This window comes from Garra rufa, chromosome 1 (genome assembly GCF_049309525.1).
Source record: "Garra rufa chromosome 1, GarRuf1.0, whole genome shotgun sequence".
Taxonomy (NCBI): domain Eukaryota; kingdom Metazoa; phylum Chordata; class Actinopteri; order Cypriniformes; family Cyprinidae; genus Garra; species Garra rufa.
In genome coordinates, this window is record NC_133361.1 from 73765835 (window position 1) to 73793466 (window position 27632).

The window sequence follows — 27632 nt, forward strand, 5'->3', positions numbered from 1 at the left end:
AATTACAGATTAACAGAGGTTTAGATGTTGATGTCTGTTTGAGAATAATAGTTTGGTTTGATGTCACCATTATGGGGAGAAGCGTTTGGTTTAGTTGGGCATTTTGACTCTGGACTTTATTAAAAATATTATTATGTAGTGATCAGTGATCTAATCAGGTAGTCTGTATTTCTATCTGTAATTTTTAAAACACACTGTTCACAAATCACTTCAAACTCCTGATAGCTTTTACACACACACAGACATCAAGAATCGGTGTATGAATCTCAACAATGGTGACATGCTTCATGCCGCAGTGCATTCTGGGAGCTTGAGTTTTGTAAGATGTACCCACAATACATTGCAGAATGAAGCAAGTCACCAATGTTTAGACTCATATACTGATTCTTGATGTTTGTTACAAATAAGTTTTTTTAATCCTTGAAATGCATCTGATTTCTGCTGAATCTCTGTCTGTAGAAACACTGAACTGCTATAACAAATAAAGTGCAGCACCATAGATTAGACTAGATGAGAACAGATAATTAGAACGCTACATGCTGATTGTTTAATCATTAGCAAGCAAACCAAATCATCTGTTCACATTTTCTCTTACTGTTTTAGCCATAACAAACATCCAAAGACACTTATCAACATAATGGTGAGAATAAACCAAACTATTACTTTCAAACAGACATCAACATCTAAACCTCTGTTCACCTCAGTAAAAAACTTGTGTAAATGTATGACAGAAATAAAGTCAATCTGGTTTATAATAAGTAAAGCTGGTAATGCAGTTCACATCCAATGTCCAATAGGAAGATTCCCACTTAAATCTTTATTAAAATGTTAGTGGATAATGTTCTAATAAATAAATCATGAAACATTTGTATAATGTTTTGAGAATGTTATTCTACCTTTCAGGAGAATACTCCTAAATAAATGGGAACTAACATAAGACTTGCTGCTGAAAACATTACCAGAACATTCTTAGAACCAAACCATTCCTAGCTGGACAGATGCTCTCAGGACTGTGTTTGTGCAATAAATGGTCTAGCTAGAAAAATACGTTTTTTTTACCAATTGAAATGACTTGATTTAAAGAGAATTGGTAATACAGTCACAACTGTGACTTATGCAGTAAAAGAAAAAAAAAATGATGAAAAAAAAAACATAGTTTTGAATACGACTGATAAGACTGCACCTTGTTCTGTTCTTTTTTGTGGCTCTGTGTGGAGAGAGAGAAAAGACAGAAGTAAAAAATGTGTGACAAAATACACAGATACACAAATGAAAATACTGTAGTACGTCTGCATAAGAACAATATGACCATAAATGAACTGTGAGATTCATCTCCCTGTTATTATTCTCCTTCAGTCACCATAGAAGTAATGTCACACAGCCTCCTGTGTATTTTTATGAGAAGTTATTTTTCAAGTGATGCATTATTGCTTTTCTTGGTTCAAGGTTATATTCCATATTTGATATTTCCTACTGTATAAATGAGTAAGACAGTAAGAAAGAAATAAAGACTGAAGATTTAGGACACGATTGTGTTCATGTGACAGTTCTTCACACATCTGTGCAGACCATTGATGACTGAGACGGACTGAGAAACATTTATTACTGAACTGATGAGGAAGAGGAATCTAATTCTTAGGTCAACTTTTATAAGAACTGGTTTACAATCACTCAGCATTATTTCACTGCAGGCTAATAAGCAGTGTCTCAGTTACAGTCACAGTACCGTGTCTTGCAGGGATGTTGATGAAGGTCACTGGGCCTGTGATGGTGTTTCCAGTGAGTACAGGAGCATTTACAGTTCCTCTCGTGAGTCCCGTCTGAGCATTCATATTAACACTGCTGCTCAGCTGATCTGGAACACAGACAGAGACATTCATTACATTTCAACATAAAGACAGACAACTTCACCACCAGAAATAAATAAGCAACTCTATGAAAATGAACGAGTAAATTAAATACAGCAGCAGTAAATATGAGTTCTTAAATGTCTCTGTGTGGATATTATTGACTATATTTAAAGATAAAAATAATATGGGTTTTGTTTACTATAATCAGGCAAAACAATAACAAAATAATACAATGAATAGGAGAAGTTGCTAAAGGTCTGCTAATTCAACATGCTGTGTTTGTCTTGTGCTGTTTCTCTTTTCTTCAGTGAATCTGCTTGGTAACAGCAGGTGTTCATCAGCGTCTGAATTCATTTGTGTTCGTTCTCTCTGTCAGGTGGACTATATTAGTAAACTCATGTAGGGCACTGATTCTTCAGACATGGGACAAAACATGTCCAGCAATTAACCTATCCTGTCTTTCAATCGCTTGTATTGTAAATTTAATAAACATAAAAAAAATAAAATAAAAAAAACAAGAAAATTGTTCCTTTTTTTCGTTTTTTATTTAAAAAAAAAAAAACAACAACAATTATGCTCGATATATAATAGCCTATATAGCCCTGTGTGTGTGTGTGTGTACCCTAACCCAGCGTGGTGACATCATTTTATATATATATATATATATATATATATATATATATATATATGTAAAAAAGTGTGGGTTGGACCTGCTTAGATTAACTTTTGCCTGTGTGATTGTAATAATGTCTTGATGAACCTGAGCCCTCGTCCACACTAATATGTGTCAGGATTATGTTATTTTCTGTCCTGGGGTCCGTTCTTCGTACCTCGCTAACTAAGTTAGCTGGATTTGATTGTTGACGATTTTGCGTGATCTTGGATCGTTCGGTTCTTCGAAGCTCATCCGCGACTTGCTGTCATAGTAACAGGTCCGTAAGCTTAAACCTGCTCGGGAGCAGGTTTATCTCATGTAAACAGGATTTAGGCTGCGCTCCTGACAGGTTATGATTGGTTGAAGTGGTGAGGTTACATCTGATTGGTTAAAGAGCACGACTGACACGGACTGACTCACGTGGGAAAAGAAAAGTATTTTGCAAGAAAGTGTACAAAATAATTACGACGATTCACACACGAATGATGACCACAGCTACACACACACACACACACACACACACACACATATATATATATATATATATATATATATTTTTTTTTTAAAGAAATTAATACTTTTATTCACCAAGGATGTATTAGGTTAATAATAAAAAAATATTAAAAGTTAATAATAAATAATTTACATTGTTCTATAAAATATGTATTTTGAATAAACACTGTACTTTTTAAACTTGAAACCAGAAAAAAAATCATAGGTTCCAAAAAATATTTGCAGCACAACTGTTGATAATATCCAACATTGATCATTCTAATAATAAATCAGCATATTAGAATGATTTCTGAAGGATCATGTGACACTGAAGACTGGAGTAACAGCTGATGAAAATTCAGTTTTTCATCACAGGAATAAATTCTATTTTAAAGTATGTTAAAATATATATATATAAAAAACATTATTTTATATTGTAAAAACAATTTGCAATATTAATGTTTTTTCTGTATTTTTAATCAAATAAATGCAGTCTTGATGAGTCGAAGAGACTTCTTTAAAGACTATTACAAGTCTTTCTGACCCCAAACATTTGAACGGTAGTGGATAAAAAAATAAAAATAAAAATAAAATAACATACCAAGGAAAAAACATGTATCATGGGCAGCATTAACGCATTTAATTTGTTCACTACTTTTTGCCAGCCCTCTCTCCTTGCTTTTCCATCCTTTGCAGTTTTCCCTTGCGTTTTAATTAAACTCTGAAACTCCTGAAATCCCTCAATCAAGAGTTCTTGCTCTGCTGCAGAAAAATACTGAGCGCGCTTCTTCGTCATGTTCACCGACCAATCACAGAGTTGCCAATCAATGTTTCTACTATCGATACGTAGCCCCTTTTAAGCCACGCAATGATCTCAGATCACTTCATCCAGCTATACTAATCATCAACAACAGGTGCGTTCGGAGAACCGGAATAGCGAGCTCATAGTTAGCGCGATGATTTGATCTTGGATGTAGTAAGCGAGGTACGAAGAACGGACCCCTGTTCTGTTTTCCTTGTGTTTTCTCCCCCTCTGTTTCTAGTTTATTTGGTTTAGTCCTTGTTCCCCCCTTTTGGTTTTGTATTAGTTGGTTCTGTCTTGCCCATATTTGTATTTCCCCCTTGTTATCTCGTTTGTAGCCTCACCCCTGTCTCTGTGTATTTAAAGTTTGTGTCTGCTCACTCCCATTTGTTTGTCGATTATAGTTACTTCAGTTTCCCTGTATGTTCCTGGATTTCTGTTGGTTTAGTTTAATAAAGTGTTTTCATTTATTATATTTTGTTCTTTGACATCACTGCCTGCTCAGACGTGACAATATGTTTTTGTTTGAAAACACATTTTTCTCTCCATTTTGGTCTTCCATCCACATTGAGCTGGCATTTTTGTCAAAGAAATAGAGCTTTTTGAAAACCAAAGTGAATACATTTGAAAATGCAGTTTTTGTGTTGTAGTGTGGACTGTGAAAACGATGATGCATGATTAGTCATGTGATGCATATAGCGCCAATAGATATCAATGTTCATGCTGGTATTGTGCCTGTAATGTGTTTTTGAATTTCACACTATTGCTAAAGATATGTTACTTAGTACACTCTTAAAATTAAAGACTTGCAAGATGACAGAAAATTTACTCACAATTGCTGTTCTGTGACAAAACATGAGAGCAGTTGTGTTTTAGATCAATCACATAATGGTGAGTGAGTGCAACCTGGATGTGTTAGTAAATGATGAGATATTTCCGTAAATAAAATTATCCTGCCAAAAGAACTGCATAAAAACAGCTCAGTCAGGTTTTATGAGTTTTTTATGTGCAGTAAGGAGGCATTTTTCAATGATTCAGTGTGGATGAGAAACATTTGCTGACGGAGAGTATTTTATAATGAAACTGCTGTTTTCAAATGTATCTGTAGCCTGAATCAATTTGTTGACAGTGCCACCTATTGGTTAACATTTTCATACTATTGTAATCTGGGTGTCACTGAGGACAAACTGTTTTATTCTGTATATTTGTATAAAAGCTGCCGATGATGTGACTGGCCCAGTAATTGCTGCTGCAGTTATATTTTCTCTTCTTTCCATTGACAGACAGTGATTGTTATTTACTTGAGATTTGATGTGTATCAGCTCCAACAGGGACAGATGCGTTTGTCCTTCCCTTAGCCTGAGCTGTGAGAAAGAGAGAGAAATACTCACTGAGAAACATAAATCAAACAATCACATCAGCAAAGAGATACATTTATGTCAATCATCACACTGGCATGGGGGGACTGGCCATCTGACAATTCTGGCAAATGCCAAAGGAGAATGGACCATTTTTCTTTAATGTGGGCCGGCCCACTGTGTAAATATATACAAGCATGAATTATAGTAAATGTATGTCGCCTATATTCGTCACGCGGCCCACTTGAGGCAAACATTCTAATTAATTCAGCTCTCTCTCAGCTCAGTGCAGTGGCTCAAAAGCGCTCATTAATGACAAAATGTTTGAAATAGCCAATCAAAGTGTAGAAGATGGGGTTAAACGTTCACAGAGCTGAGCTGCGAGACACCTGACTGCGAACTGAGGCAATGTAAGCGGATAAACATGATGAGACATTTCAGCAATATTTGCTAACTATTTAGGACATTAATGTTAAAGGACAGACATTTATCAGGGATACAAAATACTGATGGCCTTTTCCAATTTCTTAATGCCATTTACAATATTTATCGCAGCGTAAGATAAAAGTGAATGTTTGTAAATCTCTATCCAGGCTTTCTCCTGTATGACTATAATAAAAAGATTATTTGCTATTTTACAGGAATTATTTTATATACAACTGGCGGTCAAATGTATGAAATAACTATTTATATTTGAAAAGAAAGCTAAATTATTATGACCATAAATAAAATAAAAATAATAGCATGAATTATTATATTTAAAAAAGTGGTTTTCTGTTAACGCTATTTTAAAATGTAATTTCTCCTGTGATCAAAGCTGAATTTTCAGCATCATTACTTCGGTCTTCAGTGTCAAATGGCTCTTCAGAAATTATTCCAATATACTGTTTTGCTGCTTAATTGTTAACAGTTATTATTTCTGATCAGTTATTGCTAATGTTTCTTATTATTATCAATACTAAAAACTGTTTTTGTTTAATATTTTTTGGAAACTGTAAAACTTTTACTTTTTCTAGAATTATTTGATGAATACAAAGTTAAAGAACAGCATTTATTCGAAATATAAATAATGTGTAATAAGAATAAATATCTTTTTCTGTCACTTAAATCTTTAAACACAACCTCATTAAATAAAAGTATTAATTTATATATTTTTAGTATTACCCTAGACTGATAATGTATTACATTTTCCATAAAATATGAAGCAGCACAACTGCGTTCAACACTGATAATAGTCAGAAATGTTTTTTCAGCAGTAAATCAGAATGATTCCTAAAGGACCAACAGAAAAGAACCATTCATTAATGTTAATAAAAAAAGAATGTATTTTATCTCTGTATTGCATTATTATTTTCTCATGTTACTAAGTGTTACTGGTGTTAAAAATGTCCCTGTGCATAATGAGCCGGAGGGTTTATGGTGTGGAGGGCCACTCTGTGCCAGAAAGTCCAGGGCCGTTTTTTAGCCCTAGTCCACCACTGCACACAACACAAATGGACAATCACATTACAGTCACAGTAAAATAAACATTACCTTGCTTGTGTTCGTTCTCCAGCTGTTCAGCCAGATCGTTCTGGTTAATCTTCTTCAGGATGCCAACCATGACCTTCACAGCTTCTTCTCGTCCAAAACAGTCCACCATCTTATCCACTGTTTTCAATCTATCTGCATTCTCCATTTCAGACTTTAATATCCGCTCATGATCTTTCTCTAAGTGCCACTGAAACTCCTTCAGATCATCTTTTGCTATTTTCTTCAGTGAGTCCAACAGCAGATCTTTAACATATGCCATCGTCCTTCACCGATTCACAGCTGCAGGACAACAAGAAGATCAAGAAGTAATTTCACTCTTAACATGAGGATCAAACAAGTGCTCAAATGTTACTTGGATGATGAAGCTGTGAGCAGAGACAAATTAATGAAAATAACATATTGAACAATTGTTTTGAGCTTTGTCAGCAAAAACAAAAACAAAAAATCTTATGTCATGTCAGTTTCATATGAACTAGTATTTACCAACCATGAATGATGATGCAGATGTTTTTTTTTTCCTTGGACAGAATTTCTAAAACTTTTCAATTCTGCATTTTTATAGGATTCTGAAAGGGAGGCGTTTTCTTCAGAACTTAAACTTGTAAAACTAGAGCAATTTTAGAAAATGAATGAAGAATAGTTTTCAACTGATTTCAACACAGGTGAGAGTAAACCCACGTGGAGAATTTACATGGAATTTACATTTACATGGACTTGAGTAATCTAATTATTCACCTTATTCTGAATAAGACAATATTCTGATTAAGGTGTTCACATGAGTTGCGTTTAGAATATTCCTCTCATGTTCCTGTCTTACATGTCATTATGTCCACACTTGATTAATTGTGTGATTGATTTACCACCACCTGTCAGTTTTAGTTTTCTTATTGTTTTATTTGTTTTAATAAAACGATAATCTATATCAATAAAAAGAACATTAAATGGGGTAATTCATCTTTCATTCTGCAAAAGACAGTCGTACAAGTTTGAAACATGAGGCCATTATAGACTTATATTAAAGTTTAATAAGTTCTATGTTGAATTAAATCTAAGTTCTTTCTAAAGCTACTTTTTGTAACGCCTTTTTGATGCTTATCTCATTCAACACAATAATGACTATTCATTTCCTTTATTTGCAAAAAGTATTATAAATATCAGAAATTTTGTGCACTTTGTGTAAAAAGAACCCATTGTTATTTGCACTTAGTGTAAATAGAAAAGCAATAAAAAAGTTGCATGTCCATAATAAGTACAAATTATTCAAACTATAGATTTAGGCTTTAAAATAATGTACAGCTTTTGCAACTGTGTTATTTCTTGTTTCTTTTAAAGTATATAGGTTGTGACCTATTTCTATCTTAAAATAAGTAAAATAATTTTTTTGTTGTTTGTTAAACAGAATGATAGTCCTCTGTGTGATTTTGGACATGATTTGGCCGCCTGGGACAAATTTAGAAAATCCTAAAGGATTCCTATGATCCTAGGCTAAAATCTGTAGTCTTTGATCGTTTAACATGTTCACCGACAGACGATTAATGGCTGTTGCGATCAAATTTTACCAGTATCAGATGATTTGGTGCACAGTCCTGCAGTGTGACATCTCCTACGACGAACAACGTGTTGTTGTTTTACAAAACTAAAGTGTTGTCGTTTTTCAAGACAAGCCATGTTCAGAAATAATGCTAGAGGTTTCTGCTATCCACATCATTTCCAGCGCTCCCGTCCTGCGCTCAAGAAATTCCTTTGCTTTGATAAACTCTATTTGCGGAGCTGTTTTCAGGCCGTTTGCCGTCGTTTGTATACTTTTCATGATAGCCACATTTCAGCCCCGAATGTTTATAAGTTGAACATGTAAAACTACGGACAAGTTATCTTGCGCGCACTCGTTTTTAACACGTCTTGACTGTGGTACAGTCTGACATTAATAACCACTGAGATCCCACAGTCTGACATGATCAGCAAGTTCATACAAGTACAATCCTAAAGGACTTTTTGCAGTGTGTGCCCGGCTTTAAGGGGGCCTGCAGGATTTCTACCGAAGATACGCACAGGTTTTGTTTATTTAATTAATTTATTTATTTTGGAGGAAAAATACTCAAATATATAAAAAAATAAAACAAGAATTTCGAACTTCATTCAGTGTTTAAATTGTAATTAAATAATGTCTCATTTGCATATTTAAACCTAACATTTAAAAAAAACTTGTAATACAATTTTTTTTATCAATGTAATCAATTAACTGGCTAAGTAAGGTGATAACTATTAGATTTTACTCTATTCACCTGCAGTGTCTCACATTTTATGAAAATCTGACTTTTTCCTTGTTCAAGTGCTATAATTATGTCCCCGGTGCATCTACCAACCCAGAAAACATGAAGAAGGACAGTTGATTTTGCTCATGCTGTGACTTGTTAAAGAGATCTTATTATAATATTACAGCCCCTTTAATCTGCATGTTTCCACCCATATTGTGTTTTTGACAGTGGTTTACCAGTTCAAGCAAAGCATGCTAACTGTCACAGACTCAATCTACCTAACACTGATCTGGAGGCAGACACACTCTGTCAGTCTAGATTAAAGACATCTCTTTAACCTGGCCTACACATAAAACGGTAACACTTTACAATAAGGTTCCTTAGTTAACATTAGTTAACCACATTAGTTAACATGAACTAATAATGAACTGCACTTATACAGCATTTATTAACCTTTGCTAATGTTAATTTTAACATTTACTAATGCATTATTAAAATTTTGTTAACATTAGTTAACGCAGTGTGAACTAACATGAACAATGAACAATTGTATTTCCATTAACTAATGTTAATAAAGATTAGTAAATACAGTAACAAATGTATTGCTCATGGTTAGTTCATGTTAGTTAATACATTAACTAATGTTTAACTAATGAACCTTATTGTAAAGTGTTACCCGTAAAACAATAACACATTTCTATAGTCCAAATCCGTTAAAGCATTGTTAGGCTGCATCAATTAGATCAACTGGGAACACTTCCCATAACACCTGATGTACTCGTTGCATTGTAACAAGTATGGCATCTACATTAATATTAGTCTGTTTTGTTCTTATTCCGAGGTCACCGTAGACACCAGATCCAGCCCAGATCGTGGATCAGCACCCAGAGACAACATCTACAGCCCTAAATGTCAGCCAGATGAGCCTCAGAGACGGCCGTTGACACAAGACCACAGGAATCAGATGAGACCTTCGCAAATCTGACTTTGTTGCAACATTGAACTTTGACACTAATGACACTATTGTCCTATTTATTACTGTAAAGTGTCTTTAACACAACCCGTATAGTTAAAAGTGCTGTATACAGGTATGTGCCAAAAAAAAATTGAATATCAAGGAAAAATCTATTAATTTCAATATATTTTTTTCAAATAGTGAAACTTGTGTTATACTAGTTCACAACACACAAAGTGAAATATTTGAAGCCTTTATTTGTTTCAATTTTGATGATTATGGATTAAAGACAAAAAAACTAATCCAGTATTTTACAAAATTAGAATATCATGACAAAGTTCAACACTGTAGGCTCCCTGTGTCCCAATCTAGTCAGCTAATTAACACAGCATTAAGAATATATTTTTCTCATTTCTCATTTATGTTCCCTAAAGAAATATTCAGCTGTCTATTTCACTAAGAGTCTGTCTTTTGTGTCTCTGACAAACACATTGTCTTATATGTTGCTGAAAGTTACAGTATGTGTTTTCACTTCAGTGACGTCACTGACAGGTGGACCTCTAGTGGACAAATGAGTCTCTGCGTCTGTGTTTGTGTGATTCTGTCTTAGACTGAAGTTACTTTTAGTTCACTCCATTGGTTTGTGTTCGTCTGACAGCTGTGCTGTTGGTTCATCTAGACTCAACATGATCATGAGGATGAAGAGTGAAGCTCCTGTGGTTGAGATCATTTCTAGGAGTCTTTGTCAGTTCACACAGCTGGAGTCTGAGCCAAAACTAGACATTTTCCAGTGTGTCTGTGTGAAATCTGAGATAATTATACTGCAGCTGTACTCGAGTGTACTTTACTCACATGTAGCTGTCTGCAGTGGACTACTGATGTACTGCAGACTAACAGCATTTTATCTTTCCTACAGTCATTCGTTGTGAAGTACAGCAGATCAACACAGAAACAACACAATGATACGTGATACTAGTATTTCTGTTTACTTTACGTGTGAGGGAATAGAGATGATTTCCTGTAATACTTAACAACCCTTAACTGAAAAACACTCATCTTCAGAACCAGTTTAACCAGACCCTCAGGAAAACAAATGAAACCGGTTTGACAGCTGGATGGTTTCCAGAAAGAAGATTAATGACAGTCAGTCATGTTTCAGGGTTACTTTAATTCAGATAAACTGAACTGTTTTAGAGGTTTACGGGACGTTCATGATTATGTCTTTTGTGTGATTGTGTGCATTCATTATTATGATATAAAGCTGTTCAGCCATACCTTTTCACCCTCATATGTGACCCTGGACCACAAAACCACTCAAAAGTAGCACAGGTATATTTGTAGCAATAGCCAAAAATACATCGTATGGGTCAAAATGATCAATTTTTCTTTTATGCCAAAAATCATTAGCATATAAGTTAAAGATCATGTTCCATGAAGACATTTTGTAAATTTTCTACCATAAATATACAAAAACTTGATTTTTGATTAGTAATATGCATTGCTAAGAACTTCATTTGGAAAACTTTTAAGGCGATTTTCTTAATATTAAAATTTTTTTTGCACCTTTAGATTCCAGGTTTTCAAATAGTTGTATTTCAGACAAACATTGTCTTATTTTAACAAACAATATATTAATGGAAAGCTTATTTACTCAGCTTTCAGATAACGTAAGAATCTCAGTTTCGACAAATGTTCACTTATGACTGGTTTTGTGGTCCAGGGTCACATATTTCACAGATATACATTCAACAGTGAAGAAATATTGTTTGAGTAATGAACAGTAAAATAAGAATATCAGTGATTTCACATCATGTGACGGCAGTATCAGGACACACAGCTTTCTGTGATTCACTGACAGACATCTGATCATCGGTTGATCTTCTGTTTAATCATGACTTGAAGAGGTTTCAATAAAATCATCAAACTGACTTTAGCACAGAAAGAAGCACAAACTAACCAATGCCACATTATAAGACCACACTCACGCATCAAAACAACTAAAGAAAGATGAAACACTCACCTCAAATTATATTCCAGATCTTTCTTTCTCTGAACTGTTGAACAGCGGCTCTGAAATGTCTTTCACTTCAATCAGGAAGAGATTTCATCAGTTAAACTGAAAGGTTGATTCTCAGGAAACGGGGCTGAACTATTTTACAAGTTTGTGAATGTGTTTTGAAAGTCAGAAGTGTTTCAAGTGTCAGTCCGAGATATTTTAGTGTTTTTAGTTTATGTTTGACTGTACACTGATGGGTTTAATCAATAAAAGGTGAATTTGTAAGATACAAAAAAAAAGAAAAAACAAGGCTTCATTATTTTTTTAATATGTGACAGCATTCCCCATAGTACGTATACAGAGTATTTTATCATTGTTTACTAGGTTTTGCTTTGCTCTAGCTTTATGTGATTTTAGAAATGACTGTTTGTGAAATGTCAGTTTGTGTTCTTCTTGTTTTAGTTGTATTTTAATAACTAAAAATAATTTAAATAGCACAATTGTACACAGCAGAGCTGATCAAAGTAAGTGATGAACAAAGTAAATTACAACAAAAACACAAGCACAGCACATTTTAAGCCTAGATTTATAAATCTACAGAAAATGTGGAGGAAGACAATGAGACAATATCAGAAAATACAAAAGTCAGTCATAAAAACATGAGGAAGGAATGACATATTCCATATTTAGACTAAGGCTACGTCTACATTAATCCGGATACATTTGAAAACGGAGTTTTCATTTTAAAACGCTCTCTGTCTACACTAGCGTTTCCAAGCGTTTTCCAAAAGTTTCTCATCCACACTGAAACGTAGGAAAACATCAAATTCGCCTTACTGCGCATGCGTAAAGCCTCCAAAAGTATACAGACGTAATAAGTTTTCACGCAATTCTTCTGGCGGGATAATTTACGGAAATATCTCATCCTCCACTGACGCGTCTATTTCGCGCTCATTCATATTTTATCTGAAAAGCAGTTGTCGTCATGTTTTTTCAGGACAGCAAAAGTAAATTTTCTGTCATCATTTTAGGACTGCAATTTGAAGAGTGTAAAAGGTAAATCTCTTTAGCAGCAGTGTGACAGTGAAAAGCACAGGCACAATTACTGGTGTAAACATAGATATCTATTGGTACAATATGCGTCACATGACTAAATATGCGTCATCGTTTTCAAAAGCCTCCGTGTTCACAGTCCACACTACAACGTGAAAACGGTGTTTTCAAATTTATCCACTTTGGCCGGAGTTTTTAGAAATAATCGTTTTCTGTGATAAAAACGGGGTTTTCGTGTAAATGAGAGGCCAAACCGCAGGGAAATATCTGCGTTTTCCCTTCGTGTAAACGGGGCCTAAACCATACAGGACTAAACATTATATGTTTGTCTGGGGGAAAGGAACAGTGATGAGTGTATGATCTGTGACATTAAAGAAAATGCTGAGCATATCATACTAAACTGTAGGTACGAAGTAGCCTGGGTTTCCCCATCCTGCCTTGCGCAGCACGATTTTATTCACGCTGCTAGTCAGTCTGGAAACCATGGACCTAATTTTCACCTAAGATAGGGAACCAATCACAGAACGGGGAGGGAGCAGCAAGACGATGACGTATTCTATGCGACTCACCGAAGCAGTTTGTTACTATGGATCCAGCATGGCAGCAGACGCGAAGTTATCTTTCGTGTCTACACCGGACGCGAGCGGCGTGACTCGACGCGACATTAGAACCTATTATGCTGTCTACACTGAATGCGGCGCGATGCGGCCCGACAGTAATCTGCTGCCGCGTTCTATTTATGACGTGCTCACACAAAGTTTAAATGATTTGCAACGGTCGCCTTGTCGCGTCCAGTGTAGACAGACTTTAGCTGTTGCGGCGCGGCAACTGTTGCGTCCGGTGTAGACACGGTGTAGTGTTCGAAGTAGTTTAGAACGCAAGTTTATTTTGAAAAAAGAGCAACTTTTGGCGTTCGCTCTGCACACCTCATCCGGTATAATTGAAACGATTGGCTATGAGCTACGCACAGGCGCATTTGATAGACATTCGTATCGCCCAATAAACGGCTCTGGGCATTCGTAAACCACGCCTCAAATAGGAGAAAATGAACATGTGGTTCCCAGACCACGAATCATGACGAAGTAATAACGTGGTCTGGCGATAGCCAGGCTAGGTACGAAGAGGACAGAATCAGATTATAAAACCAAATTAAAGTATAAGAACAGGACTTTTATATTGTTCTGGTGGTGAGACTCATAAGTCTGCGTCGTGTTCTTGTCTTGTCTGTTGTGGATGAGCTGAAGAAAGCTTTATGCTATAAAACATGTCAGGCGTTTGAATGCAAAATTCAGTTTTATAACGTTTGCAATCTATGTGAAACTCTGAATTATTGCATGTAAAATGTAGTGCTGTATCTGAGAAACATTATTTTGTGAGTCAGTGCATCCACAGATGAGTAAAAGAAAAGCTGTGGGTGAATCATAGTAAACAAGAGTAATGTTATGATAATTCATTGACTGGAAAACACTGACGAAAGCAGTATTGGTCAAAACAATGTAAATGCAATGACAAAACGAATGCTAATATGTTTAATGAGACCTTTTACAAACCGATAGCAAATGTTTTAGTGAAAGTTAACATTAAATATGTAATTATCGCAAGCCATTTTAGCATTTAAACCTTTGTTCAGACTATCCATAAATATATTTGCAGATATCTCTAATTGTATTTTGACGAGTGATAATTATAATTTGACTAGTCAGAATGACAATTAGAGATATCTTCAAATATAATTGCACTAGTAAGAAATCGGATTTAAGATATCTGTAAACATATTTTGACTAGACAAAACTCAATTCAAGATATCTGTAATGGTGTTATAGATATCTTTAAAAGACGCGTCATATATCCGCAAAGGTAATTAGAGATATCTCTAATTCCGTTTCGACTAGTGCCAAATATATTTGAAGATATCTGCAATGTATTTGCTCCTAGTCGAATCTCCTGTTGCGTGACGTGAAACTACGCTTCCTCAGCACCGCCCACAGTCAGTGTTGCCAGATTGGGCGGGGTTCCGTCCAATTTGGCTTCTTTTGATCGGCTTGGACCGGAGAATAAGGCATTGGGCGGAAAGACAAAATTTGGGCTGCTTTAAAAAAAAAGCCCAATCAGCCGCTTTTTACTTCGCTTTTATCATTAGTCATGTTATTTTAATATGTTCGAGCTCAAAGTATCACAGTAATATAATGTGTAGTGCAGTCATCAACTCATTTTTGCTTAGCGCAACCCTAACTGGTTTAGTTTAACAGAGACCTGTCAATCAATTCACGTCTTTGAGATGTGATGATTTGTGAGTAACGGGGTTTTGACTCTATAACGGGCAAGATTTTGAATATGCAGCTCATTTATTCATTTTAAGTAATTGCGATGGCAAAGTGGCCTAAATATAAGTTACACGATAAAAAGTCTAAGTGACTCAAATCTCACATCGTGGATTATACGTGGTGAGAGATGAATAGAAGACTTATAAATATAATTGTAACTGAAATAAGAAAACAATTTAATGAACAGTTAATAAAAAAAAAAAAAAAAAAACTGAATATGGGAATGATGAGTCAGAAGATCTTTTACACCGTCCAGACTACTCTGGTAAACTTGGCTTTGGCTGCTGGACTAAACAACAGTTTATGTTCTGCATATTTTGCATTATGTTCTGAAATGTGTACTTCATGAAATACATGCTCTGTTTGAAGATAAGGCACAAGACAAGGTTTAGCACATTATTGTTGTTAATTGTTCTTATTATTTTATTTTTTCTGTTCGATTATCATACAGTATACATCAATGAATAACGCATTTTTGGCTGTCGTGGGTGTGTGCATGAACGTAAATGCCAGCTACATAACATTTGTTTCTAATCACTTTATTGTGCACTTTTTGCACAGAAATTTGCATATTTTTACTGTGGACATTGAAAATGATGCATGTGTTTTTCCAAGGGTTAAAGTCATCGGTTAATTGACCTTATGCACGGAATACTTCATTGTTTAGTCAAGCACGGTACAGTACAGTTGACCTGAAATGACTTAGCTGTCATTTCAGGTCAACTGTACTGTACCATAATATGAGCGTACTTTGGTCGTTTTCTCCACATAATACATTCACAATCGAAGAAAAGTGTTGTTTATCTAAGAGGACTGAACGTCCATGTATACTGTTTCAAGAATGACAAATGCCAGTTTAAAAAAATTCGCGAGTAAATCGGCTAAATATGCGCGAGTCATTGCTATAATTGACAGTAATAACCGGACAAACAATGTCCAAAAAAAGAGCTGAAATGATTCAGATTAAATACAGAGTAACAAAACTACAGCAACAGCAGTGTTGGTTAAATGTAGGCTATTTATTAGATTTTACAGTTCAAGATAAAACTTAAAAGATAAAAAGATTACATTTTTTAAAAGATTCAATTTTATAAAGTATTTCAAATTCCTATCGATTCTTATTGAGTGCATTATTTAATTATTATCCCATAAATATTTAACATATTTGTAGTGAACTATATTAGTATTTAAATTATTCACCCTTATAGGCTGTTTATTGTGTGTGAGCTTAATGACTTTCTGCACTTGCTATACTATATACTTAAGGGTGGTAAAAGTAATACAATTTATTATACTAGTAATTTTATAATAAATCGAAAAGCAAGACGTCTTGAAAATAGAGGGAGTTTGAAAGGCAGCTGCATAATAAATAATCCTCTGCTGCCATCTATTGGTTATATGCGGTAATTTCATATTATTTTAGCCAAAAAAAGATGTTTTCTGTGAAAAGTCATTTTTTTCCGATGCGGTTTTTATGAATGAAAAGTGAGTCCTTGAAGTACATTTTATTTCACAGCTGTAGAGTTAGAAAATAATAAAATATTTAAAAAAATTTGTTCATGACTATGAAGGCAAGTTAGTGATTATCAAAAAATATGATTAAGATGTCCTTGAAGAGAAATATCGCTAGCTAGCTAACGTTAGCATAAACACATTATGATGGTGTTTAGCTGTCAGCATTTAAATGTACAACTATGCAGATACGGAGAGTACGGGATTGCCAGGCTCCGCATTTAAATTATTTAGCTATTTAAATTATGTTGTTAATAAAATGAAATGTTTATAATGTTGCAATTATATTTTTTCTCAGTTTCTGATAAGAACGAGGCAGTAGATGAGTCTCACGAGTGTACACCTAAAATATAACACGTATAAAATGAGCTTCAGCTGAAGTTTACGAGCTGGCTTATCTTTATGCGGAAGTTCTAAAGAACGCTCCGTGCATAAGGTCAATTTCCACTTTGAAAAGATTTTTGGACATTGTAAGCATTTTTTTTGTAAGCATATACTGTTTTGATCCATATTCCTGTGAAATTGATTCATCTTTATTTTATTTTGTCATTATTCTTTTTTCTTTGAAAGAGATAAAAAATGGTCCTTATCAACCTTGACATGGCAATACAATTCTATCACATTATTTTGGTGAGCTTTTGGGCTGGAAATCGTCAATCCGATCTGGCAAATTGAATTACGACTAGTAAAAAAACAGTTAGAGATATCTTGAATCATAATTTGTACTAGTGGCAACTCAATTAGAGATATCTCTAATTTCATTGTCACTAGTAAAAATGTAATTAGAGATATCTCTAATTAAAGTTCTGCCTATTGAAAATTCATTTATAGATATCTTTAATTACAATTTCTACTAGTCAAAACTCATTTGTAGATATCTGAAAATATTTTCCAATGGAAGTTAATGGAACAATATGACTAGTCATAAAAGCATTAGAGATATCTCTAATGGATATTACGACTAGTCAAATTAACATTGTAGATATCTTCAATGCATATTATGACTAGTCACAATATGATTGTAGATATCTTGATTGCAATTCTGACGAGTCAAAATTGCAGGATAGATATCTGGAATTGGAATTATGACTAGTCAAAACAGAATTATGACTAGTAAGGAAAAGTGTATTTTATGCTAAAACGGCTTGCCATAATGTAATAGTCCACTGACTGTTCAACTAGAGAGCTGGTTGAGATGCATTAGTATTTATTATTTAATTTCTTCCTGTTAATTACTCTCATCTTAAATATGACAAATTCTCCAAACACACAGAAAAGCTCCTGTTGAATCAACTGAGATCCACGGCACACACTTATCTTTTATTAAAGATAAAACGTGTTGAGGAGGAGACGGAAGACATACAAGAATTGAACTATTATTCAGAGTCAAACATTAAGATACTGAGGAACAAACAGGTTGGTTTTCATTCTCAAAACTGAACTCACTCATTATTAAAATGTCAACCTCTACAGAAGAACAGTGCAAAGTAAAAAAAAAAATGTTCGTGTCTTATAATAATTTTATGAAAGTGCGTTAGATATATCTATAATTTTTCTTCAAAACTCTCTAAAACATGAAGCTACAGTAAAACTATTTATTCATGTGATTCAAAGCTGAAGTTTTATCAACCATCAATCCAGTCTTCAGTGTCACATGATCCTTCAGAAATCTTTCTGATTTATTAACAATATGCTGATTTATTATCAGTGTTAGAAACATGATGCTTAATATTTTGTTGGAACAAGTGATATTCTTTCAGAATGCATTTTTTTTTTTTTTTTTTTTTTGCATTTAGAAACAAAAGCATTTATTCAAAATAGAAAACTTTTCTAACAATATAAGTCTTGAGTATCATTGTCTATCAATTTAATACATCTTTGCTAAATGAATAACTTTAATTTACATAAGAAACAATTACTAATATGGTCAGGGGCGTATTAAGGTTGTCAGGGGCCCCTAGGCTGCTCTTTGTGTGAGCCCCTGACTCCACTACATTCCTGTAAGTGTAACTTTAGTAATTTACGTTTTTGTGCTGTGACGTCTGAGCTGAAATCCGTGGCAGCAAAGGTGGTGTGCTTAGAGCGACGCGTGGATCAAGTTGAACAACCGATTAGCCAGATGCAAAGAAGAATGGATGATCTAGAAACCTACATGAGACGGCGCAACTTGAAGTTGATAGGTATTCCGGAGGTGGCTGATGAAAACATCCGACTTGAAGTCATCAGGATTTGACAGGCTGTGCTTCCCAGCGAAAAAGAAAAATGTCCAGAAGTCGTCGATGTTGTGCATCGCCTGGGGAAACCACAACCAGGCAGTGCTGGCGGTAGGCCTAGAGCTACCGTAATCCAGTTTTCTGCGCACACCTACAGGGATGGCATTTGGAAAGCAGCCAGAAATTCTTCTTATTTGCGTGACAAAGGTCTGCAGTTTCGGGAGGACTTCTCGAAAGGAGACCGCGAGAGAAGAATGAAGTTATGGCCTGAGGTTCAGAAGGCTCGAGCGACTGGAAAGACTGCTTATTTTGTTGGAGCCAGAGCCTTTGTACAAGTACTTTGAGCTGTTTGGGGTCATAAGTTACAAGTTTATATAACTAGACTATTTCGCTGACTTTGTTTTAATGGACGAAGCAGAAACTTTATTGGTATTACCAATGTTATTTTCTCTTTTGAGCAAAGAGAAACTTATTTGCACTCAAAAGATTTTATAAGGTGCTAAGTCATTTTCTGACCTTTTTGCCAAACTCAGTTTCATAGGATCACTTGTTTAAAATAGGTTATAAGTATTTTGTTTTCTCTTGTTTTAGCGTTAGTTGTTTATGTCGCTTTCTATTATTTCTTTGAATGCCAGGGGTTTAAGGGAAAATGTCAAACGCAAAGCCTTGTTTTTGTTTACTAAGAGATTTAATTTTGATTTTGTATTCTTTCAAAAGAAACTCATTCGATTGCCTCTGATGTAAATTTTTGGCGTTCACAATGGGGCAATGATATCTGGTTGTCTCATGGATCAGAGCGTTCAGCAGGGGTCTCTTGTCTGAAAAATTATTTTGGTGGAGAAGTTTTACATACAGAGTGTGATGAAAATGGCCACTTTATATGTTTAATTTAAAAAAATGTTGGTGGATTTTTTTTAGTTGTTAATATTTACGGATATAATAATAAATCTGATAATGACCAGTTATTATTTTTGTTATAGGAGAGACTTCTTTACTGGCTATCCAAATTTCCTGATGCTTATTTAATTTTAGGAGGTGATTTCAATGTTGTTTTCAATGAATCTATGGATAGATGGCCACCAGGACGACCCTCAAACTTAAATTCTAATTCAAAAATGTTTATGAGCAGGTTCGATCTTATTGATGTATGGAGAGAGAAAAATGTAGATGATATTGTGTATACCTGGAGTAATAAGGATGGCTCTAGATGTTCCAGGATAGATTTTTGGCTTGTTTCTAATCATTTTGATAAGAATAATATTCAAGTTAATGACCATAAAGCTATTTCGATTAAAATTAAAATTTCTCCAAATACAAATTGCAATAGGCAGCACTCATATTGGAAAATGAATAGTTCTCTGCTCAAATTAAATGAAGTTAAACAGGAAATGGAAAGGCTCATTAATGTTTATTGGGTAAAAGCCAAAAATGAAGGATCATTTAAATGTAATTGGGAATTATTCAAATTTGAAATCGGAAAATATTTGAGAAAATTTAGCAGTATATAAGCTAAATCGCAGCGTCTTACGGAAGAGAAAATTATCGAAGAGATTTTATGTTTATCCAGTATTTCTAATGAAGATTTATTGGATGGGCAGAGAGTACGCCTAGTGGAACTACAAAATAAGCTTGATGATATGTATAGAATGCTCCCACAGCGGCCTTTTATCAAGAAAGAACAGACCGCATTCTACATTGGAATTCAACCAATCCATCATGTAATAAAATAAGTTAGTAATAAGCATTTATCATAGCATAAATTGGTGAATTTAGAAGAAATCTACAGATGCAAACAGATGGAGGATAGATACACTCTAAAAAATGTAGTAAATCTGAGTAACTGCATCTGGCACATTAATCAATAAAACTGAGTAGAAATAAGTTAACATTAAACGTTAATATTTATAAATTAACTTTTTCCCCTAAACCTTTATAAAATAGTATTCTATACAACCACAAATACATCAAGACATTGGCTTTTATTGAATTTTTCTCAATAATTTTGGTAAGATCAATTCAAACAATCAAGTAAGATTTTCAGAGATTTTATTAAGTTAATAAAGTTAAACTAGTAGCATAGAAAATGTTTTCGAAACAGGCACATTGTGGAATGGTTTCCTTTGCTGCTCTATAAAACTAGTGAATGGAGACCATGGTTTCTGTGTGAACTGATTATTTTGTAGACATCTTTTGAAAATTAAACAATCGCATGAGTTTGAGGAAGATAAAATAAAAGTCTTAATTTTCTTTTAAAGGAAGTCAGTGTTGCGTTAATATATATATACGACGATTAATCGCGATTAATCGCATCCAAAATAAAAGTTTATGATTGCATACTGTATGTGTGTGTACTGTGTGTATATATAATGTATGTATAAATACACACACAAACATGTATATTAAAGAAAACTGTTTTAGATTTATAAATAAAATATTTATAATTCTATATATAATCTAAATTAAATACAAATATAACTATCCACACATATAAGTATTTTTAAAGGCTATACATGTATCTGTGTGTATTTATATATACATAATAAATATACACAGTAAACACACATTTAGTATGTTAACATAAACTTTTATTGTGGATGCGATTAATCGCGATTAATCGTGTCCCAGCCCTAATATTTTTTATAAAAAAAAGTTACAGACTGCAGCTTTAATGTATGACCTTGTGAATTGTTTTTCCAGGGATGTTTTGTTTTACAGATTTACCCAGATCATTAGTTAATATACAGGGGTTGGACAATGAAACTGAAACACCTGGTTTTAGACCACAGTTAGTATGGTGTTGGGTCTCCTTTTGTGGCCAATAGAGCATTTCGTCTTTGGAATGACAAATACAAGTCCTGCACAGTAGCCAAAGGCATTTTGAGCCATTCTTGCAGATCAGGGGTCAGGTCACTACATGATACTGGTGTAGGAAAATGTTATCTGACTCGCTCCTCCAAAACACCCCAAAGTGGCACAATAATATTCAGATCTGGTGACTATGCAGGCCATGGGAGATGTCCAACTTCACTTTCATGTTCATCAAACCACTCTGTCACCTGTCTTGCTGTGTGTACTGGTGCATTATCATCCTGATACATGGTACCACCTTCAGAGTACAATGTCTGAACCATTGGGTGCACATAGTCAACCTTCACACCTGTTCTTACTGGTGGAATGAGCAATCAGTGAAGATTGGCCACCAGGCTGCAAAAATATAGCCATGAAACCTCCAACATTATATTGGCCAGTGTTTCAGTTTCATTGTCCAACCCCTGTATATTCAAACAGCTAGAAATGCAAGATTATGTGCTTGTTAAAGGTTGTATCAGCGATTTCTAATCTGAATCATAAAGTGTCAAATTCAGCTGACCTTTCACGATCCGCTCGCTGCCTGCCCCATAAATTGTCTGTGATAAACCGTGTCACTCTGGTCAGCCTAGGGTCCGAGATATGCCAAAAAAACAATCGGCGCTACCAACCTTTCCACACATAACCAAACAGTGTTCCAACCAATCAGCGTCAGGGGTTTGGTGTTGTGGACTTTCCTACTGGTGCAGGGATGTGAGGGAGGCGGAGCGAAAGTCCACAACACCAAACCCCTGACGCTGATTGGTTGGAACTATTTGTTTATCTGTGGAAAGGTTGGTAGTGCCGAATGTTTTTTTGGCATATCTCGGACCCTAGGCTGACCAGAGTGACACGGTTTTTTCACAGACAATTTATGGGGCAGGCAGCGAGCGGATCGTGAAGAAAGATCAGCTGAATTTGACACTTTATGTTTCAGGCTAGAAATCACTGATACAACCTTTAATGTTTAATGTTCTTATTAAACATCAGCTAATAATCAAAATACCTTTATTTAATGTGAATTAATGTTTATGAATGTCATTAAACTTTCAATTCATATGATCTTGCACTTAAATCTGTAAATCATTTTGAGAGATGGTTTACAATGATAATAAGCTTCATTAATAAATCATTAACAAACATTATATGATGCTTAATTATCATTAGTTAATGTTTACAAATGTCATTAAACTTTCACTTCATTCAATCATGCACTTAAAAAAATCAACAAAAAATTACAAGCTCATTTGTTAATGTAACGCTGCAGAGAAGAGGCAAGATAAGATGAGGATCTACGTGCAGGAGTTTATTGAAAAGCCAAGAAAACAACAAATAATCCAAAATGGGTGAAACATGGAAACCAGACAAGAACAGAGAGCAACCATTACAGACATCTAACAACCAACAAAGCACAGAGAAAACACAAGGACTATTTATACACAGGGCAGAGGTAATGATCTAATTGGTAACCGTGGTAACTAACGAGGAGTGGGTGTGGTCAAATGAGTGTCCATGGGGATAAACAAGGGAGCAGAGTGGCAGGGAGACAGTCAACAATGAAAACTACAAAATAAGTCCTTAAACACAGACACAGAAACACAGACCAGAATCGTGACAGTTAAAACACTTTTAAATGCTAACAAATGTCATTAAACCTCCAATCACATATATTATCTAATGCTCTTTTTTATTTAACTCCATTGAATTGCATATTAACTTTTTTTGTACTATACTTATATATTTATACTTATAGAACTATATTACTTTGAAATATTTGAAACTTTATCTCTATGTGTGTAAAACCACAGTTTTATAAGATGTTTAAGAATGCATTTTTGTATGAAGGTCAGTCCTGAGGTCCTTATTTTGCATATGACATTAGTTCATCTGTTCTCGGTTGAAGGACTGCATCATCCATGAGTATGTAAATGCAAACGAGTGAACAAAAGATGTTGTAAGATGAAATGTTGCATATTTAAATAGCATTATATGCTTAAAGGTGCTTACATATATAGCGGAGGCCAGCTAGAAATTTTTGTCATAATCGATTAACATATGTAAGGCCGGACATTTCGTGCAGATTGACAGTTTCTTGAAGCAGTATTTTATTAATATTGAAGTAAAGGGATAAAAAATTGCTATGATTGAACAATGATTCACAAATGTGACCTCATTGTTTTATACCGGTTTTATTGAATAGGGATTGAGCCCTGTTCGAATGACGAGCCAGAGCCTTGATCTGCAATCCTAAAATCAGGCTGCATTTACATTTTCAAATGTTGTGAAAAAAAAAACTTTATTCGTAATTTTAAGCACTTCACTACACTTAATGTTCTAACAAACACAAACAATTCATGTTAACATATTAATAACTCATAATCACTGTCTATAAAGGTCATTTATTTGCTCTACATTTCTTGTGTAGGCTTCTACTGTTTGCTCATCTGAAATCATCTAATAATAATTTGTTAAGGTTTTTGCAGTACTCAATCTAAAGTAAAAACTATTTGTAAATGTTTACTAATTATTCATACCTTTCTGAGCAATCATCTCAATGGAATAAAATGTCCCAGATGTCCTGACATCTTAACAAATAAATTACTAATCATTTCAATCCAAAGTGGAAACTATTCATAAATTGCAAATGTTAATAAATGTTTACTAATCATTCAGTACCATTATGGGGACTAGACTTTTAACTGCTGTAACACTGTTTGTGTAAAGGGTGATTAGTGCATTTTGCATTGCATTTTGGGTGCAAAGAATGTTTTTTTTTTCACCTTAAATTAGTATGATACTGAAAAAGATACCAGAAGCAGAAGTTTTCATTCACTCTTTTAAGTAGACTATATCAATGGTCTAATGAATCATAAACAACTGCTTTGCAAAACCATTCCCGGTTTCAAAGCTTTTTATTGATAATTTGATCATGTTTTATTTAAAGTATAATATAGTTTAAACCAAATAACATTTTATTTATGAGATGTCTGTATAATGTGTGTCCTTTTATTTTATTTATTTTATGGAGGATTTGTGTACTTCAACTCATTTAATTATATATATGTCTCATTAAAATATCTACAAATGCATAAAACCAAGATCAGATCACGAAATAGACACTGTGATTCGCCGCTGGGGGTGATCTCAGTCTCCTCAGTGATTCATGGGTTCACAGAGATCATCGCCCCACATTTTTAATAATGTTCCCTGTGGTCCACTTAAAATGATGGTAACATTCAAAACATTTTCCTCCAAAGGATTCAACAGGACTCAAATACAGTCAGATGTTCTTCAGCAGCAACTGATCATTTTGTGTCAGTAAATCAAGCCCGAAGCTCAACTTCACACTCTGGGAGACTTCATATTTATATACGATCACACAGGTAAGCAATACAGTGAAGAGTGCAAATGTGACACTGCTGTTGTATTTAGTGTGATATTGTACACCAGCTCAATAAATAAGAAATGTATATTGTGTTATACACAATAGTTCAAACTCAGCTGTTTGAATGAATGGAATGACTTCATGACTCACGAATCACATTTACCACTGCCTGTCAACATGAGGGCGAATAAATGAAGATATTTTGAAGAGTGGTGGAAACTTATCAGTTTTGTAGCTCCAAAATAAAAAAAATTGAAATCTTGCCCATTATAGCCTTATGTCACACCCCTGGACTTTATGTTGGTTTCTCCCATTCTTCCCCGCAGTTCAGTGTGTTTTGGTTTCTCCCTCATCGTCTGCACCTGTGTTTGTAATTAGTCTGGTTATTTAAGGTGTGTGTTTTCCCCAGTACGGTTGTCGGTCTTTGATGTTATCCCCTGATGTTACAACTCCGTGTTCCTGTGTCTGCCTGTTTCCCATTGGATCTATTAAATGTACGTCTTTTATTACGTCGTTGTTCGTGTGTTTCTGCCTGAGCGTGACACCTTAAAGGTCCTATATTATCAAAATTTAAATTTCCTGGCTTTTTTCATGATAACTGAGGTCTTGGGTCTATGTAACTACCATATAAGTTTCAAAACAGTTAATCCACAGTAAAGTGCACACAGCCTAAATAAAGTAGCTGTTCCTTTTCACTAGCCGCTGTGACTTCAGTAAAAATGTGATGTCTATCTGCTCAGTCACTGCCTTCAGTCACCTCCTGAACACCAACCATCATCTCACCCTTCTTTTGCCAAACCCCCAGACAACAACATCGTGTGAATGAGCAGCGTTCTGTGATTGACTGACAGAGACACACTTGATCATCTGTTTGATCACTACATGAACAGCCTTCAATAAAACCATCAAAATAGCTTCAGCACAGCATTAAAGAAGCAGAAACGGATCAATGACGCATCATAAGATGACACTCAAACAATGAATGAAAAACCAACACTCACCTCAAATTAAATGTGTAGATCTTTCTGCTTCGTCTGAACTGTCGTGTTGAACAACAGATCTGAAATCTCTTTCACTTCTAGCAGAACCAGAATGAGTCATCTGAACTCTGATTCGTCAGTTAAAAAGAAAGGTTGTTCTCAGGAAACACTGATGAACTTAGAACTAGTTTTACAAGTTTGTGACTATATGCTTTCAACATGTACAGTATGTAAGATATTTATACATGTGTGTTACTGTTGATTGAACAGCGATGCTTTCCGTGTTAAAAGGTGATTGTGTGAGATAAATAAAAATCATAACTTCATTATTTAATCTTTACTATGTGTCGGTTAGGATTCATTCAGGTTCTATTGTTTAGTAGTTTGTGATTCATTCTGCAATGTTTCATGACAAAATAAAAATAAAAAAATTAAATAAAAAAAAAAAGACTGGCTCAATTTGTGTAGTATGAGTGACATGCCGACTGCTAGAACATTTTATTTATAAAGCATTTTATAAAGCAACTTTTTGGCTCAAGGTCTGCATTTAAAGTCACACCAGAGGTGTTCAGAAGAGATTAGGACTTTACTTTCTGCAGAACAGTCAAGTTCTTCCACACTGACTGAATCAATCCTTTCTTTTTGAACCTTATACACAGAGGCATTGTCATGTTCAAATAGAAGAGGGTCATGTCCAAACTGTTGCTATAAGATTAGTAACACTCAATCCTCTAGAACAGGGGTGCCCACACTTTTTCGGCTTGTGAGCTACTTATAAAATTACGAAGTCAAAATGATCTACCTACTATAAAAGAACATATATTTATTTATGAATATATTGAGAATTCTTTATATGTTGGTGTAGCTCGCTTAACTACATGAACCCATGTTGCACAATACAACTTTTTTTTGTAATTACAACTAATTTTGTAATTACTTTACTCTTGTTTACTTGCACTGAATGGAATCAGCCACTTGGTGCCGCTGTATGCACGTTCATGCGCGGTGATTCGTGTCATAAAAGGACAGATGTCAGACTGGCTGCCTTGTACGTCAATCAAGTGACAAAATTAATAGTGAGGACGGATGATTGGCTGACTACATTGGCTGATCGTCTACTTTATTTGACGTCTAATTAATGCCGTGCGATCTACCCACACCACCTTTGCGATCGACCGGTAGATCGCGATCGACGTATTGGGCACCCCTGCTCTAGAATATCATTATGTGCTTAAACATTGAGATTTGTACTCATGGAAATTACTAAAGTAGTCCAACAAGTTCATTAAGTATATAAGCAATATGCTGAACAAGGTAAATCAAGACACAAGCATAAATAATATACAACAATATAAAATAAATCCTGTAAAACGCCAGAGAACAGAGAGGTGTTTAAGTGTAGATTTACAGCAAGGATGAGAT

At 34.7% G+C, this 27632-nt stretch overlaps 1 protein-coding gene across 1 annotated transcript in view; it reads right to left on the bottom strand.

The window, feature by feature from the left end:
• LOC141319895 (NACHT, LRR and PYD domains-containing protein 3-like) overlaps positions 1-26302 on the bottom strand; it is a 51212-nt gene extending 24910 nt beyond the window's left edge. Inside the window, exons 1-4 of the mRNA XM_073833279.1 lie at positions 26232-26302; positions 6691-6969; positions 5101-5163; positions 1716-1855 (exon numbers count right to left, since the gene is read on the bottom strand). Coding sequence (XP_073689380.1) covers positions 1716-1855; positions 5101-5163; positions 6691-6949 — 462 coding nt within the window. The 5' untranslated portion in view covers positions 6950-6969; positions 26232-26302. The remainder of the gene's footprint in view (positions 1-1715; positions 1856-5100; positions 5164-6690; positions 6970-26231) is intronic.
• Between the last annotated feature and the right edge of the window lie 1330 nt (positions 26303-27632).